Source organism: Rhodamnia argentea, chromosome 2 (genome assembly GCF_020921035.1).
Source record: "Rhodamnia argentea isolate NSW1041297 chromosome 2, ASM2092103v1, whole genome shotgun sequence".
In the NCBI taxonomy this organism is placed as follows: domain Eukaryota; kingdom Viridiplantae; phylum Streptophyta; class Magnoliopsida; order Myrtales; family Myrtaceae; genus Rhodamnia; species Rhodamnia argentea.
The window spans coordinates 441,825-460,831 of record NC_063151.1 but is presented as its reverse complement, the minus strand read 5'-3'; the positions used below and the strand labels follow the sequence as shown (position 1 = coordinate 460,831).

The following is a 19,007-nucleotide window of genomic DNA, read 5'->3' as shown; positions in this document are numbered from 1 at the left end:
TTGTTATTTTCGATTTGAATTATTTGATGTAAAGTTTGAATCCTTCAGTAGTGCCCCACCGAACGGAACTATAGCCTCGTGTTTACTATAGATTTATTATCATATTATGTAGATAATTTGTTGTTAAGATTAAAATAATACACGACTTTACAGACATCTCTCTTTTTCTTAAGAATGAAATAAAGAGTATTTTTTTCTTATTTTATGGCGGGGGCCTGTGAGGTTTTTTAAACACAAGTTTTGTGCCTGGATTTAAATTGCCCCCACTTGCTCACGAGTAACTTATGAAGCACGGACACTCTTCGGAGGCCTTCGTGCCGTGTCATGTAGTATTGTGTCGAACACTCTCTAACATGTAATTGACAAGTGGTCGGCGCTGCAAACATGCTAGCGACACGCCAATCTAATATCCTTACACGCTATTTCAACACGCTCGGGGTCAATTTTAAGTATTTTCAAGAAATTATGGGTCAAAATATAAATCTCTTAAAAATATATATACTTAGATCATATACCCAACTAGCAAAAAAAAAAAAAAACATACTTCAAATATCTAACAGAAGAAAAAAAAACTCACTGTCGACACTTTATATATACAAGTTAATTTATCATATATATAAAAATATACATTCAATATACAACGTGTCTCAACAAGTCAAAATTATCTTTTTTTTAAAAAGCGTGTCGACATGTCATGTCGTGTCACGTGTCACATGTCATGTCGGTACTACATAGGACCTAACATGCAGCATCGTCTCATAAACAAGTGGAAGAAAAAAACTAAAATGTGAGAGAGAAAATTTAATATGACCATCGAAATTAAAGTCTGAACTGCTAAAGATAAAAGTGGAACCACATTGGACATCTGAGCAATTATTTTCTCTGCTGTTGGGACCGTGGGCCAATCACTCACGTAAGCCCAGCTTGATTTTCAAGGCAAGTATTTAAATCTCACTTAGACATCTTCTTCCAGCCATAAAGTGGAAAAATGGGATAATCATAGTGTCGGATATGGGATTCTTAAATCAAAGTGGGTTCTGATTCCTAGCTAGCTGCCTTAATTAGAAAGCTTAGGAACTTCGACGTAAGCAAAGCCCTCTCATTTTCTTTCATTATCATTGTTAGGAGCGAGCAAGTCTGATATATTCATATCAAGAGATCGCCAAAAGGGAGTCCATCCAAGTCCAAGCCCGTCAACATAGTTAGTTGGAACACTTTCACTCAAAAGTTTAAGCCAATGAGTTAAATGCCAACTTGGATATGTTAACAACTCAATACTATATCAATTATCTAATGTGGGACTTATCTAGCATAACTTACACGTGCATTTTAACCATCATAAAAAATTGGACTGTTACATAGTTTGAATAGAAGATTTACATATCTAATCCAAATGCCTAGGCAACAATGTAGCATCATCACATACAATTTTTTCATAATTGGCTGGAACCATTTGACATTTGCGCCACCGTCCGGTTTTTAGCTCTCGTTTCGTTGAATTTACGCGGGATTTATTAGTCCAAAAACGACATAAAGCCCTTGGAATGGTTCTGCCAAAAGGATCATGGAGCTGCGGTTGCGAAGAATCGATCCGAGAATGAGAATTTTGGCCAAAAAGATTCCTGCTTGCAAGGCACAACAGAGGACTTTTAAATCAGGAGTTCCCCCAACAATTTGGGGGGAGGGTGCAGATGTCGGGGAATCAATTTGGATTGGTGGGTGGATTCCATTGGGGATTGTAATTGAAGAGAGATTCTCTCGACACCCTTATTATTAGTGGGTGGGATGGTGGGAAGTCTACTACCCCCATCTTCTCACGTGCGAGCATACGTGTGCAAGAACCTCCGCCACTCATAAAAAAAATTGAAAATTAAATCAATAATCAAGATCGGGAATACATAAAATTAGTGAGGTGGTCCACATTGGAATCGAGCGGTTGCGTTCGTGCCATGCAGATTTTTTGGACCAGACAGGATTCCACGAACGGACTGTAGGCTCCAGTGGCGTGCAAGCCCCGGCCAGAAACTTCGACACAACTGTAGTTTGCCGTCATCAGAGGGTGTCTTGTCTTGTCGAAATTGCACTCATTTGATTAGTGTCGTAAGTTTCCATTCAGCTTTCAATTAAGCTAAGTCTCGTGCGTTTCGACGGTTACTAATTTAACCCCAACCCTTTGATAAGGATGGTCTAAACTCGAGATTTATATCACTTGTGAAAGTAAGTGTGAATTAGACCCGATCGTGGATATGACACCTCATTGGCTCACCCAAACTCGACTCGAGTTGAGTGCTCGAAGGCCCTTCGTACATACCAGGACAAGAGCCTTTTATAGGGCCCCACCTAGTTGTGCTCGAGCCGGACCCGCATCGCCCATAAAAAATTTGTCATTAATTTTCTTTTCCCATTGGCGAGGGCAAGGCTATATAAGTTTGGGTCGATACTAGGACTTGCCCATTGTTCACCTCTAGCGCGCATAGCCTTGAGTGGATAGATTATGGACATGTAAGAGTTCGATGGAACCACGGTACAAGAGGGTTGACTTCAATATCGGCTTCGGATCTTCAAGTCACGAGTGGTGTTAAGTAGTTATAGATAAAGCAGAACAGTGTAGGAGACCTTTATGGCGATGTTCAAAAGATGACTATGCTTGCATCCCCCGAACACTTCTATTTCTTCCAAGAAATAATTTTTTGAACACCAAAAGTAGTTTTAAAACAATGCTGGACACGCTAGTCTTCTAAATCGGTTTACCAAGTGATCTGGTACTCAAAGTGGTGAGTTAAGTTAGTAATCACGTTCAAGCACCCAACAGAAAAAAAAGACGGACACATCACTTAGTAAACAAATCCAATAGACGGACATTAGCATGTCGAGCATGGTTCATAGTCCTGTAATACTTTAGTATTCTAGTTTAGTATCCAATCAAATATCCTAGGTCACTGAGATCATTAAAATTTAAAGTTGGTAGAGGACGATAGGGAATATACTTTACATTTTAACGCTCCCTTTCAAAAACAAATAAGACGATATTAGATGTTATTCATTCTAAAATTATAAACATAGATAACGACATGATTCATTTTATATCTCAATAAGACGGTGAAATTACATTGACATGTCACGTGTCATGGATTCGACATGTCTGCAGAGTTTCTTTGTTACATCATGCATCATGATATCTGCCGGAAGGGACAAAAACATAAATTAAAGGCCATCATGGGTCACGTTAATTTCCCATAGTTGGGGGTCTCTGTCAGTGGAAATTCGCCATGGCATGCACCATTTCATCGTTTCACTATTGAACGGATGTAATGGCGATGAAATATCAGCCAAAAACTTGTTTTTTTTTTGTCAAAATAGGTCTACCAGCTAATAATAATTGAGGTATAGGGGTGTACAACGATTCTGATTCAGGTCGAGAAGTATATGGTTGGCCAAAACAAAAACTATCGACGTACGGAAGTTCCGGAGAAACGGACAAATCGATGAGAGATATATATATATTTTTATAAGTCAGTGGGGAAGCAACAAGATGGAGATCATGCAATACCGTATAGGGGTGTACAACGGTTCTGATTCAGTTCGAGAACCGGATTGAACTGGCCTGAACAACCGTTTTGATTCCTGGAATCACCCCGAATGCTGAACTAGACAATTTGCTGGGAGGGGTTCAACATATCTTAGGACTAATGGTAATTAGAATGTGAACATTATGAAAAAAAAAGTTTACAAGATCATATGCACATTTGTGTAATTACAAAAAGTTTTTAAGATATGAAAGCACACGTTACACGTAAATTGTAGATGGCGGGTAGTTATTTGCCACTTCATTCCTTCTTATACCTACAAAGTATATGTTGTATACTTTTTGGTAGGTTTGGTTTCTCTGTCTTTATTACTATAGTTATGACACAGCCCTATATGATAATTGGAAGGAGCGAAACTTTTGTTCTACCTCTTTACAGAGTGCAAGAGTCAAGTCCTCATTTCCACATTCTTAATCCATTTATCGACAGGGCGCATGCCTGTTGACAAATAATACGATACTTAGGGAATACGTAAATAATCTTTCTTTTTTTTCAACTGTCATTTAGTTGCGGTTAATAATGTTCAAAACTCTAATGATTAAGTGAAGTTGACCTAATCACAAATGCTCTTGATAGATTTATTTCAATGAAAACGAAAGTTCTGAAAGAGAAAGTTCTTAACCGAACAGTGTAATAAAGATCTTGCCTTCTGGAACATGAATCTACGTAAGCCCACTGAACAATAATCTAAGAACGTTTGTGTGTGTTAACCTCAGCCACTAAGTCTTTGAAAAAAAAAGGTGGCACTTTTTTTGTCTTGTAAGAATCGCACCGAACAATTTAAAAAAAAAAAAAGCCTTTCTTATGTATGGTTTCACATTTCTATGTCTCGGGATACTGACATCGTGTTAGGTCCACATTGGGAATTTTATTGGGGATGATCCATCTTCCTAAGTTTCTAGTATAACTATAACATGTTAATCAAGGTTTGTATGATAATGTTTTTCTAATACGAAACGAATACCCGAGAAAGATGTCAATGGACGTGTCTTTTTTTTTTAGGGTAAGAATTTTCCGCGAATTAATTTTTCTGGACTTTCACTCATTTGATTTGTTGAACATGATCAATCAACTGAAAATCATTTATTGGTAAAATAAATTATGCATTCTCAAATTAAGAAAATGAATTCCCCAACCCGATAAAGAGAATTCATTTTTCTGGAACAAGATTTTTCGGATATTTTTTTTCTTTTATCACTAAGTTTTCTCCAAATATCTTACTACTACGATTGCTATTTACATATAATTCGGAACCAAACAAAAATAGTACAAAAAAAAAGAAGAAGGAGGAGTTAATATGCTCTCGAAACATCATATCGAGTGAGGCTTATAAATCAAATAGCAAGGGCATTTTTATATAGCACCATTATTTGTACCATCACTTGGGATTAAACTAATGCACGGTGAAAGACGTGATGATCATGGTTTTACTTTAGAGTTAAAAAGGGACTGCTAAACATTGTTAATTAAGCAAATTGCTGGGTATTGGTGAACAATTGTGGATTGACGTAATCATCCATTGAGAGTAAAGCATGCAATCTTCATAATTAAGGATCAATTAACACTAATCTTCGAAAACTTCTTTGTCTGGCCCGATGATTAGAACGTACAACCAAGTTATTTCCAGGCTTACCTCGGAAGAACTTCACCATTAACTTTCAAGCTCTTCCCCTGTAATTAAATGCGGTTGTGGAGATAACCAGATAAATTATTAACAAGTAGTGCTAAAAAAATCCACTAATGCTCACTTAATACAGGCAGAGCATCTCATGCATGCTATATTGGGTGACATTGAAGCGAAAATGGCAGGCAATTTGGCATTGAATATCAGTTGTATTGCTCAATCTTGATAGCCTTGATATTTATAGTCATACTTCAGAAACGGCAAAGGTAAAAAAAATAATAATAATAATAATAACAAAGATAAAAAAGATAAAAACTAAAATAAAATAAAATAAGTTCAAAAAATATTAAAATCTTACTAAAAACTATCTATGTCGGCTCCTGTCATGTCACGTAGAATGGTTAGCTTCCACATTATCGGTTTCCGGCCAAAATTGATCGGATGAACTTAATTGACAAAACTTGAAAAGGTTTAGAAGTCAATTGTCGCAATTCAAAGGTTTAGAACTGAATTGACAAAATTGTAACATGTTTATGACTTCTTCCACAATTTTCCTCAAATCTCCCGCTTTCATTCTTCATGGCTTTCCTTCAATTAGATGAGAAGCTTGCATTTTCAAATAAACAAAACACGACATTCAAATATTTCAACTCGACTAATCCTAACGATAACATTCAAATTATCCCGCTCACGTAGTCACGTGCGCAGGGAAACGCCAAAACCTTGTTGTGCATGCCATGTATGTAGGCTTCCTTATGTTGGTCTCTATTTGTAAAACAAACCAAGAGGTGCCTTGTCCCACATCGAAAAGATGGAAGTGCGTATGTGCACTAGATTTAGCACTAATCAACAATTACCATTGCGTCCTATTGAAACAATGCAACCGATCATAAAGGGCTCTTACAATCTCCGAAGAGGTGTGTTCAAATTGTATCTGTGCGGACATACCTACCTAACCTTTGAAAGATCGTGTAATAATTCCTTAACCTTCAAAAGGTTGTGTCTGTTCAAAAATTTTCTCTATAAATTCATGAATGTTTCTTATTCATTTGTGAACTTCAATTTTCAGAACTTTCAATTTTCATTTTTCTCAACAAAAAAGAAATATAGCCATCTTCTCCAATTATTTCTTTTAAGAGATTCTGGAGAAATATCATAATTGTTATCCGGTATTAAGACTTTGTTGTATCCTAATGGATATTTGCCGGAAATTATTAATAATATTGTGGGGCAAATAAATTTTTAAAAAGAGTGTTATCACGTTTTAAAGTCTGATTTCATTATTGATCTTGTTCCATCATATTTCCCAGCACCTTGTTGTCTACGCTAGAGTTCCATTAATTTGATTGGAGTGAAGAATGGCCCGCCTCCTTTGCGTCCACACATATCCGCCACTACCTCTCGACCAAGAAAAGCACAATTCTCTCGGAAGCTTTTTAGGCTTGTCTTGTGAGGGGACTGCATATCGTCATGTGTTCGGTGGAATCCAAATCTGATGCACCGAAACAAAATGTCCACCATGTCCCAAAAAATTTGACAGGACTCGTGAGGACAATGCGAACCATTTGGATGCGGATAGTGTTGAAAATAAAAAGTTTTAACTCAAAAGCAACGGGAGCTCTCGCATGCCAAATGAAAGCGAGGCAGGCGGCGAGGCGGAATCTGATTTTGATGTCGTGTTAAAATGTTTAACTTAAAAGCTTAGACTTATAAGAAAAAAAAAGGAGACAAAATGCATAAAGAGTATGTGAGGGTGTGTTTCCGAACTTTCAACTGTTTGGTTTGCGAAAAATGATTAGTTAACTGAAAACCATTTGCGGTCAGAAAATATGTATGATTAAAATGGGAAAACGAATTCCCTAACTTGAAAAGGGATTGCCTTTGTTATGAAGTTTTTCCCGAAATAAAGGCACTCGGAATCATGCAGACAACCGATGTGGGATATTCAACACATCAAACATACCATTTTGGTACTACATTCTAATTGGAAATCAAGTTCCTTCAAGAAGTAAGGTTTATTACATCATACATGGCCAACACCTTCTCGCTTTCTAGCAATTTGAGCTAGTAGATGGGAGATGCGAGTGAGGACATGCATAGTAATATCTATATATACTTAAATTACTTTTCAACAATGTGTAAAATTTAGAGTAACATTCTGAAAAAAAAAATTGCACATCCGGAAGCAAAAACAAAACTGAAGTCAATCTGAACACATTCTAGTTCTGTAGTTCAGCCACCCCCTAGAAAAGGCAAAAGCACAGACAGAAGGAAAGCCGCCATTGGAATCGAGAATCAGTTCAAATCCAACGGCAAGACTGGCTGCGTCCCTACGTGAAAGCCAAAGTCTCAGGTTTCGATGCCTTCGCATGATTCCAGTGTCTCTCCCAGATTCTTCCACTCAACATCCATTGGATTTGCCACGCCGGTTGCAAGTCGCAACCCTCTGACGAATCGAACGCGGGAACAGATTACGTGCCAAGTGGAAATCGAGACAAATCGGGTCGGTCAATCGATATCGAGATCAGATCGTGCTTTGGCATTTGCTCCACAAGAACGATACCGCCAACTATACTTAGCTTATAAGTGACGCAATGCGGGCCCTTTACATTATATTAAAAGGGTATCTTTGTTTTTAATTTTATCTTTCATTTTTCGATCCCATTTTTTAGCGACGATGTCACGTAAAGATTCAAATTCCACAAGGATCCGAACTTCTATTCCCACCTCTTTCGGTGCCACAAGAAAAGAGAGATAGCCCCATCGATTATTCATTTTGGAACTTCTTTCGCATTCGCTTAGATATGCTGGGCCAAAGTGGGTCATTAGGTCCGTATCCTGCGATGTGGACACGCTTCGAATTCGATTCACGTCCAATTTGATCAAACTCAACCTTAGATGGATAAAATTCTCGGATCACGACGCATCGCGCTGATCTCATGATTTGAGTGAAATTGATGTGAACCTTCGGCGAGCAACTCAAATACAAAATTGTTTGCACTTTGCAACCTAGGAAATTGAACTTGTGCCATGTACTTGATTTCCACACGGGAGTTCCTCTCAATTACTAGGAAAAATTATCCAAAAAGTCATTAACCTATTACACTCAGCCAATTCGGTCCTAAACCTATTACACTCAGCCAATTCAACCCTAAACCGTTTAATTTTTTCACTTGAGTCTTGAACCTTTTGAATTAAGTCCATTCGATTAATTTTAATCAAAAATTGCCGACTTGGATGCTAGCGTGCCACATAGGACGGCAGACACTGACGTTAACAATTTTTTACAATTTTTAAAAGAATTTAATTTCTATTTTTATTTTTATTTTTTCAGTTTATTTCTAGATTTGCCGGACTTGACGGAAAAGAAAAGAGAAAAAAAATAATGGCTCACGTTATTTCCACTCCCTTATTGACTTATAACACCCTCTTTTACATTTAATTGACTACATTATCCATAATGGGTCTCATTCTTGATTTAAGATTTTTTTTCTCACCTTTTTTTGTTCCTTTTCTTTTGTTTCAATTTTGCTAGAGATGAAACTATCATACTCCTCTCAAAGAACATTTATTGAGGTTAAATTTAGGGTCCACTCTTGATTTAAGACCAACGTTTGTCTTCTTTTTTGGTTTTTTGCTTTTCTTTCTCCTTTTGGAACTAATTATTGTGTTTCTGACCCCAAAAAAAAAATCTAATTATTTTCTTAATGAGTTGTATATTTTTTTTACTAGGAAACTATTATTCAAAAAATAACTTAAGGACAACTAAGAAGATGATCTTTGAGTAAATTGTGTAAAATGCATACATGAACCACAATATTCAATCTTTGACTAAATTCTTGTAAATTTGTACCAAAAGCTGAACTCGAAAAATTCATGATCATGATGATAATCTAGGGAAAAGAAGTAAATAATTTGTAGATAAAATTGACATTTCTCTATTATGATTTACGATTAGTGCTTGCTTAGATTATAGTAATGAAGACTAAGTTTAAAAAAAAAAAGATAAACAAGAAGGAAATGTTGGAATATATTGGGTATGGAAGAATTGATAGATAATAGCTATTTGAAAGGGATGCAGGTAAATTTTTGTTTTAATAAGAATTGAGAAAATAAGAAGACAAAAAGGTAAGAAATCGTTATGGCTAATGTGAAAGCTATAACAAAATTAAAAATAAGAAGATAATGAGATAGTGTATATTGGTATATTGACGAGTGTAATGGAATATTTATATTGTGAAATTAATGAGAGAGATCATAGAAATGAAGGCAGTTTTGTGGATTAACGAGATTAAAAAAGAAATGATAAATTGAAGAGAGAGATAAGAGGGTATTTGGGTAAGTTAACAAAAAAAAAAAAAAAAGGAGTGTCTTAGCCAAAATGGGGTTGAAACAGGGGCACATTAATAATGTTAATTTTAAAAAAGAAATTGTCCAAATAAAGAGTCAAAAGATTTATGACTCAATTGGCAAAATTAAAAGGTTCGGTTTTTTTTTTACAATTTTCCACATTTAGTCCTTTAATGTGCCTAAGGAAGTACAAGTTTGGAGTGCCACTACCACCTTGATTTGGGCCAAACTTACTGAGATAGTTCTTAGTTATGTGGAACAACAATTTCAACGTAACCATCACAAAAGTAGCCAGAAAATTTTGTTGAGTTAGTGCAATCATTTGTCTAGGCTCAATTTTCCCACTCGGTCATTCCACGGGTCATATAGATGGTGTCAGATACAAATATGTATCGAGCAACATAAGATATGAAGTTGAAATTAAATTGTCGACAACAGAAGATAAAAGATCAAACATTACGTGATATTCAAAAAGGGGGAAAAGTCGAAGGAAAAGTGCGGCAAAAAAGGAGGCTAAAGTTATCATTTATTAATTATTACATCATAAAAGTAAAAAAATGGCCACTATAGAAAAAGTATATTTCTTTTGACCATAGTACATTTTCATCGTCTAGCTATGACCACAATGGCGACCTAATTAAAAAGGGATTTTTGGCCCAAAATAATATTGATTTTGAGATATAAAGATTGCACACGGATACGAGCACCAGCGAGATGTGATGTGAACAAGTTTCTAATTTATTTTTCTGAGCGAAAAATGTATCACATTATGCTTATAATTTTGCATGAAGAATTTTCAAAAAGGTCATAAACCTATTGCAATTGTGCAAGTTCGGTCATATACCTTTCTTTTCTTTTCTTTTTTTGTCAATTCAATTCTAAAACTTTTGTATTTGTGTCAAGCAGTCCATTTGAAGGATCAAGACTAACATGGCACTGACGTGCCCAATTCTTGATTTTTAATTTTTTAATTTTCTTTTTTTTTCTCCCGAGTGGATGGCTTGAGGAAGAAGGAAAAAAAAACAAAAATAAACAAAAATTAAAATGACCAAAACATACTAAAAATATTATTAAAATTGGTCACATCAGCATCGACTAGTCAAATAGACTGAATTAGTACAAATATAAAATGTTTATGACTAAATTGGCAAAAAAAAATATTTAGTACTGAATTGACACCATTACAATAATTTTGAAACTTTTTTTGATAATTTTTCCTAATTCTGCCAAATTGATCCGCTGCTTCCCTCATTGTCAATTCACTTCAAAGATCATTATTTACCTGAGCTAAAAAGAAAAAGGGCTGTCTTTTTTTTTTTTTTAAGTCCCATTAGCCAACTTTATTGACAATAAAGCCCCCCATATAATGAAAATTAACCTGTAAAAGGGAGATCTATATCTATGGCTTTAAGACATAAACATTGGACTTAGTGGCTTCAGCCTATCAATTCGACAACAAATTTCCCTCATGGCCTGAACAGATTACAGAGCAGGAAAACAAAAGAGTGCTACAGTTGGGGAATCTTCTATGAACCTTTGACCAAGAAAACATTGAATGACATCACGAAGTTCATGACATAGCGGCAATTTCGCAATGATAAAAGGGCAGTGCGTCTTGGAATTTAGCAATTATAGGAGGTAAAAAAAAACAGCGCGCGACAAGGGGAGCGGTTGCCGGTCGTAGAAAATTTTGGTTATTTAGATTGCCGGGAACTTTAATTGGGCTTTATGAATAGCTTTAATTTAGTTCTATCCAACAATGATAATAATCTTGTGTTACGTAATTCTCAATCGATTGGTCTGTCCATAAAGGGGTGTTAGCCCATTTGATCCGAAGAAACAAATATGAAGATCTGTCGATATATCTAAATTAAAAAGTGAATCTTATCTTACATTTTCTCGTTATCTTTTTATGAATTTTGAAGACATGCTCTTTTTTTGTATGAAGAAGGGCTAAAGCCAATTACAATGATTTAACTTCGCAACTCTACCATCCCTATCTTATCACATAATAAAATACGAAGTAAGTATGTGGGAGGTACTAAAAAGAAACTTGTATTCCAAAATTAGCAAGCCAGTCGACACAGCGATTTCCTTCCCGAAAGTTATGTTGCATGTTAAATTCAAAGTGAGAGCACATCAGCCTTATGATATATTTAAGTAAAGCACGGGCAACCTTATCAATCATAAGCTTCAAACCAAGATTAGTAATGACTTTAGAGTCAATCTCAATGATGATCTTATGAAAACCAAATCGTTTTACGAAGTTAGATCACAAGCACAAACCCCATCGTTATGCTTGTGTCGACCAACATATTCCTATGAATGTGGCAAAACCACCAAGTCAGTCACCTCTCTGTATCTAAATAAACCCCTTGTACTAGCAAGTCCTAGGTCACCTTTACAGGCCCCATCAATATTCAACTTGATCCACTTGGAAGGTAGTGGATCCCATCTGGCCGAAATCAAAGAAGTGCATTATCGACTTGGCGTCGAGTTATCTATAGACAAAGCTTTAATGATTTTCTTTATATCTGACCGAATTACTTGCACCGGATTCAAAGTTAGAACAAGGTTGTCCCGGAAAAAGTGACTTGTGTTTCTCCATTGCCGAAAAAGCCACACACCTACTCCAGAAGTTATGCTTTAATCATGATGAAAAGTGGATCGCTTTTTACCTATGAAATTTGAAATCAACCATTACCACGAATTTATTGAGAAGAATTATCTCAAATACTATTGTGGGACAAACTTCAGCCATTTTAACTATTGAAAGAGCAGTAAAATGTTCACTTAACGTTTGCCTTGTCAGAAAGAATACATATATTTTAATCTTCCATCTAAGTAAAGTTATTACTATCTTCGTCTTCTCGTCATGGTAAAGAGTTGGGGGGAAAAAGGCTATAGGGAAGGAGAAAAGGTATAATTTGCATATGCAGAGGTACATTCATCATAATGGTGGAGAAAATTATCAAAAAAATCCTAAATCTATTGTACTTGTGTCAATTCAGTCATAAACATTTCAATTGTATCAATTCGGTCATGAACTTTTCAATTATGCCAATTCAATCATAATATTAAGGTGGCAACATCTCTCTCTCTCTCTCTCTCTCTCTCTCTCTCTCTCTCTCTCTCTCTCTCTCTCTCTCTCTCTCTCTCTCTCTCTCCACGTGCTTTTGAGTGATTAGATAAATGCAAGATCAATATTTGGGAGAGGCTAGTGTAGGAATTAATCTAATAATTATGAAAAAAAAAAAACTCAACGTAATTTTAGTTTAGGGAAAAAATTTCCATTGGGCTTAGGCAAGTGGCCATAGCTGGGTTATGGGCTGGAGCCATAGATTAAGAAATCAGGGTTCAAACTTCATACGACTTCAAGATTACGAAAGAAACACACACGCACAAAAAAAAAATTTGCATTTGAAGGGAACAGTGCAGAACTTCCATCGCGAATTGAATCCCGACCTCGACAGTAAAAGATCCGACACGTGAAGATAAATTTCTCCAAGACGGGGGATCGAAACTGTAGTGAAATCTCATGATTACCCCTAAGCTAAAATGAGCCGGTTCTTCCTTAATACGAGGCAGTGTCATCCAAAGTAACAAACCCAAACTCGTTAGATAAGTTGGGCCCAAGCCCAACTAGGCTAAGCCCCATAACCGAACCGGTTGCCCTGTCAAATCTTCTTTTGGGCCGAAGGGTCGACGTACCCGCTCCTTGCCTCGACAAATCTCGACATTCGAGGCGGCGATGACTGATTTGCTCGACAAGGCAGCGATTGGGGGACGCCAACGAGGGTAGAGAATCTCTTTGCAAGAGTCTACTGTCACTTAAGTTAAAACCAAAGAAGCTAGGCAGTCTATCGTCACTTACACGAAAAGTGTAAAAAAAAAAAAGTCTTACACCTAATGCATTAGTGCTAATTCAATCCTAAATCTTTATCTTTTTTGCATTTATTCCAATCGAGTACATCCGGCTAATTTTGATCAGAAATTACTGACGTGTACACCGATTATCCTATGTGGCATGGCTAGTACTGACATGGACATTTTTTTAGAATTTTCAATGAATATTTTTTTATTTTAATAATTTTTTTTTTTTTTTTCCTTCTTCTTTTTCCTTTTTGTTTAGATTGAGGCCAGTGATGACCCCTACTGGCCCTCACCTGTGGCCGGTAGTGGTCAACCGGTGACCTTTGCCGACCCTCAAATCTTCAAAAAAAAAAAAAAAAAGAAAAAAAAAATTATTTAAAAAGAAAAATATATGTATATAGTAATTATCCGAAAATGTCCACGTAACGATAGTTGTGCCATGTAAAACGACTAGTGTTCACATCAGCGATTTTCAGTCAAAATTAGCCGAATAGATTCAATTGACACAATTACAAAAGGTTTAACACTAAATTGACACAATTAAAAGATTTATCATTGAATTGGCATCAATGCGATAAATTTATGACTTTTTTTTTACACCTTTCCCAATCATTTGCACTATGTTTTCTTGTCACTGTTAGAACTAACAAGACCGAGTTGATTATCAGGTTCATCAACATAACCCAACTGTTAAGCAAGGGGACACATGAAAATTTTAACTGCTTAGGATTCAGATTTAGGTTCATAAGATATTAGCAACAAAAAAAAAAAAAAAAAGCAGAGAAAAGGAGAAACAGAGATTGACATCGATAATAGAGAAGCCATTGCCATTTCGCATTGGCAGAGAGCACCATTGGCACCATCCTGGTCGTAGAGGTTGGAGCACAATTTAATTTCTTTGTATTATGCATCACAAGCGTCTTTGTTTCACAGGCATGGAGACAAAAAACACTTAAACCCCCGAAACAAATCACGCAGCCGAATGCTTGCACGCTGCAGATGGCTGAGTGTCGAGATCTACGAGCGAGGTGGGCTAGGAGGTGGCGGAGAGTTGAAGTCGAACCAAACCGGGGGAGGTGGCACTACGCGCGCATAAAAATGTGGAGGCAGCTTAGACTTCGATGGTGATGAAGGGGTCGAGGGAATACGGTGGTGGCGGAGGGGGCAGCACGAAGATCGGGCCCGGCAAAGGGGTTGTGAGTTAAGGAGCATGAAAAAAACTAGGGAAGAGTAGGAGATAAATGGAGGCCAAAGGGATCCTCATGACATGCCTTTGGAGCATAGGCAGTACATGACACAGTTATAAAGGACATTTGGGATTAGGTAGTTGTTTCGAGTAATGCTAGGTGGAATTAAATTGGTATGTTAAATTACAAAAAGTAAGTGATGTGGTAAATTACCTATGAGAATTTAAACAAGTAGATCACATTGATTTGAACGACTAATAAGAATATGACCTATGATTTAAATGAATTCGATTATGTGATTTCTTTTTTAAGAGTTCATATGAGGGTTATAGCCGCACACATGCCACACAGCACATGCATTATGCACAGCCCACCTAACAGGCTGCCCTCTCTCTTTCTGGGAGCTTGACTAGCAACTCCATTTTGCTATTCTTTTGACTTTCTGTTGAGTGGGTATCCTTATCTTGGCCACTTTGGTCGACCCTCTTTTACCTTTTTTCTTCTTTTTTTTTCTTCAAATGAAAAGGGTAAGAAGGAAGGATCAGAGTTGGTGTCCAATTTGACCAACCACCTCGGTGGTTGCCGTCAAGCTATTTTGAACTGCATTCTCTAAAAACGAAGTGAAATTTTACAAGGGCCAATGCATGGGTTTGGGGGACCAATTACACTAGACTAATCTCTTCTTGGGTCAGTAAAAAAGGGAAGAAGCCCTCCGTTCCCCAGATTATCGACGGACTTGACGGACAGGCCGGCATAGACCCTGGGCAAATCATCCCGCCTGCCCTAACATGAGACATATACGACCAGCCATCCATCTAGAAAGAAATGCTTCTCAACGTTTCCTCAGTTTCCCTGTTACTTCTGCCATAATGGATCGATGATTTCAGACAAGTTACAGGGGGAGCCACCTTGCTTCATAAGTGCTCAAAATCACAAGTTCATCACCTGTTCAGGGCGGAGTTCTACAGTTCTACAACCAGCCGATTGTTGATCGATGTGATTGCCGCAGTGGCAATTGAAGAGATTTGGAATTCAAAGAAGTAATTTTGGCAGATGCCTGGTCAGCCAGTAGAAATCAAGAGAATTTAGACAAAATACAGGTCGCATATATACATTGACAAAGATACCACCAACTTCCCTCGTCAGCAATAGTTCCTTCTAGTCGGACGCAGAAGTACAATTCTAGGTTGCCTACTTATCGTTCACCATATATCTACATCACGGTCTCTAACGCTCCCAAAAAGTACCCTCTATATCTTTAGATATAGCCCATGACTAAGCAAGGCAGGGAAAGCCGGTCCATAGACTGATACATATCTATTACAGAATTCGCTACACAAAGGGAAGAGGAGTCCTGTAAATAGCTCTCGGTTAGCGTGAATACGTTAGGCTAGGATCTTGCAATCATCTCCCCAGTCACTTGCAGACAGTCTTCAGTTTCTTTGCGGCCTGAACGAAACCCACAATGACCTGCAACTCGTCCATTTCCTGCACACCATGAAAAAGACGCAAGAAGGAATTGGTAATTTGGAGAAAAACAGGGCGGCATCATCATCAATCGGAGTCTTTCCAAGACCACGGAACTGAAGGCTCTGGAGATTTTTGGTGATCTATGTTAATTCATTATTTAGTCCTTTCGCGACGGCGGTTGGCATTTGTTTCCAAATAACCTTCAGCACAGAGAGCCCAGGGTCATGCTGCAATTACATATCCAGTCCGATGCATGACAGAATGAGCATACCTGAGACATGAAATGTCTTTGAACAACATCAATGAGTTGCTCTTTCGATGGGTTGGGTACAGCATCCACCTGGAAAAGAAGGAGGACATGTTAGTTAGCGAGACAGTGAAAGTCAAACCATTACGGACTTTTCCGCAATAAAAGGAAAAATCCAATAGATAAAGGTAAAGGAAAAGAATAGAAAAGTCTCACGAGATTGAAATGGCGCCAATATCTCCATAAAGCAGCCATCTCCAATTTCCTGAGGTCAACTTTCTGACAGTGGGTGAGAGGAAAAAGGAGAAGAAATAATCATTAAACAACGACTGGGGGAGAATACCAAATGCAATATACAGTAATTGCTTTGATAGGCTGGAGGATACAAGCAATAGACAAAGTAAATGAGAGCATTGGAGATTGTACCATGGACCCACGAGTAGAAATTGATCCCTTAGATTGTGAATCACAAGAATGAGTCCTGCTCATGGTCTTGTGGTATGATCCAGATGATTTGTGCACTCGATGCCTTGATCTGTGGGACTTTTGAGTGTCATCGGATGCTAGAACAAGAGCAGCACAAGCACAATCATAAAGCGTTGTGGGGCATATGAAAAGAATAAAGTGAAATAAGGGAGCTTTCAGCAATAGTAAAAGCAAAAGATAAAAGGTGAAAGGCAAAATGGATCCTATGTTCTCTAGTACTTTCCATATGAAAAACCAATCTTTCAAACCCCAAACAAAAGAATAATATACATCATGGGTCTAATTGAAAAGGACCAAACGAAGAAAACCATTGATAGAATCAACATCTGGTGCTGCTAATTCAACAATTTCTTAGCTAAACAACTAATGTCGCAGCAAATTGGAGTATCAGACATGTTCGGTTCTAATTCAAACTGCTTTGGAGGGATCTTCATTGAAGCAGCAGATTATGCATTTTATTTTCATGGAAGGAAGCAGACTCCGATTGTACCAAAAAAAAGGTTAATTGCTAATTCTTGTCTTGGATTTGACAAGTTCCAGCTACAGGGGATACTCAAGAAAGTCCTGTAACTCATTAGTTCATTTTAGGAATCTCTAGTGGCACAACAAAAAGTGCAGAAGCGAAAAATGGAAGCACAGGTCATGAAATAGACTACTTTAGGAACTCACTCATGTCCGACGCATTCCAATGCCCATTCTCATAGTCCAGATCATCATCTTCCTCATTACCAGTAGGAGCTTCAATCACGCTGAGGGCATTCCTCTGTAGCTTGACTTCTATGCCATTTGTTAGAACCTGGAATTAATCAAGATCATAAAAGGAACTCTAAGCTACTCTATTGGCTGAGAAACATGAAATATCAGAAGACACGCTGTAGAACAACATTAGAAGGAGCTCCATTATCTCTTGGAAGCATTATTTTTAGTTATTCAAAAATCGAGGAAGGCCCACACTTTTGAAGCTTTCCTGAATTCAGACTCATTATTTATTTCTTCTGCCACCAGAATAAAAAAGCAAAGATCCTGCAGATCTTATCCCTTGAGGGAAAAAAGAAACAAAGGAAGATCAAGATAAGACGCTTGATAATTTTCTCCCGGCGATTTCAAAGTGAACAATTAGAAAGAACAATTATCTTACTCCATTGCCAACACTACGCAAACTAAACCAAAAGAAACTTAGCATAAAGCAATCTACACCAACACATTAAGAAGAAGAAGAAGAAGAAGAAGATTCAACATTTAGATTAACACATTCTACAATTCCCCCTCCAGTAAACGAATCGAAAAAGGCCCATTCGCGATTTGAAGTATATAATTCCAAATTAGATTATACGCAGATATTCACATGCGAAATCCTCACTTATAATGGTAATGAACACTCCTTTTTCTTTTTCCTTTGGCCAGAGTAGCAATGAACTCTCAATATTGATTGAGAACTTCCGTATGAAATTGGACACCGAAAAGTAATATTGAAGTCAATCAATCACGACCAATGTGCAGGCATTGACGCAGACCGGCATGTGCCATTCATGATCATGTCCACAAATCTGTTCCAACTTCAAATCAAGTCAAACACACAATTCTCGAACCTCGACACTAATCAACTAAAATACGCCCGCATACTATAAAGGAAAACCTAAATTCAAGAAGTTTCAAATGCGAGACACACGCCACATTGCACTAATCAACCTCGATCCCGATCATTCCACATTTCCCAAAAAAAAAAAAAAAAGGCCAGAGCAGAGCGGAGAGAATCACCAGCCAATGCCAACCCCCGAGGCCGACGGCCTTCTTGACCACGCCCTGGAGGCCGACGAGGACGGACTTGGTGCGGTTGTTCCCGGTGACGACAACCTTGGTGTGACGCGGCAGGACGGAGAGCTCCTCCTCGCTGCTGTCGCCGTAGCTCTGCAGCTGCGAGAACCCACCGTTGATCGAACTCTCCATTGCTTCCATCATCTTCGCTGCTACTCAAAGAAGCGACTCCCTCAGCGATCCTCCGAGCAGTGCCAAACCAAAAAACGAAGGAAATCGAAACGAGAAAGAAGAAGCCTCAGCCAATGATGAGATCGAGCATTGCCGAGCTCGAACTCGGGAATGCGAAGAGAGAGAGGAATTCAGTGGGAAGAGTGTGTTTCTTTTTTGAGAGAAAAGCACGGAGCGATAGAGAGAGACAGAGAGAG

At 37.7% G+C, this 19,007-nt stretch overlaps 1 protein-coding gene across 1 annotated transcript; it reads right to left on the bottom strand.

Annotated features, from left to right (window-relative positions):
* Window positions 1-15,705: 15,705 nt before the first annotated feature.
* LOC115751649 lies at window positions 15,706-19,007 on the bottom strand. The gene is made up of 6 exons (XM_030689599.2): window positions 18,583-19,007; window positions 17,494-17,620; window positions 16,765-16,901; window positions 16,555-16,617; window positions 16,363-16,431; window positions 15,706-16,109 (listed from the first exon to the last, which is right to left on the bottom strand). Exons 1-6 carry the CDS (start codon window positions 18,781-18,783, stop codon window positions 16,038-16,040), a joined length of 669 nt encoding a protein of 222 aa, XP_030545459.2. The 5' UTR covers window positions 18,784-19,007; the 3' UTR covers window positions 15,706-16,037.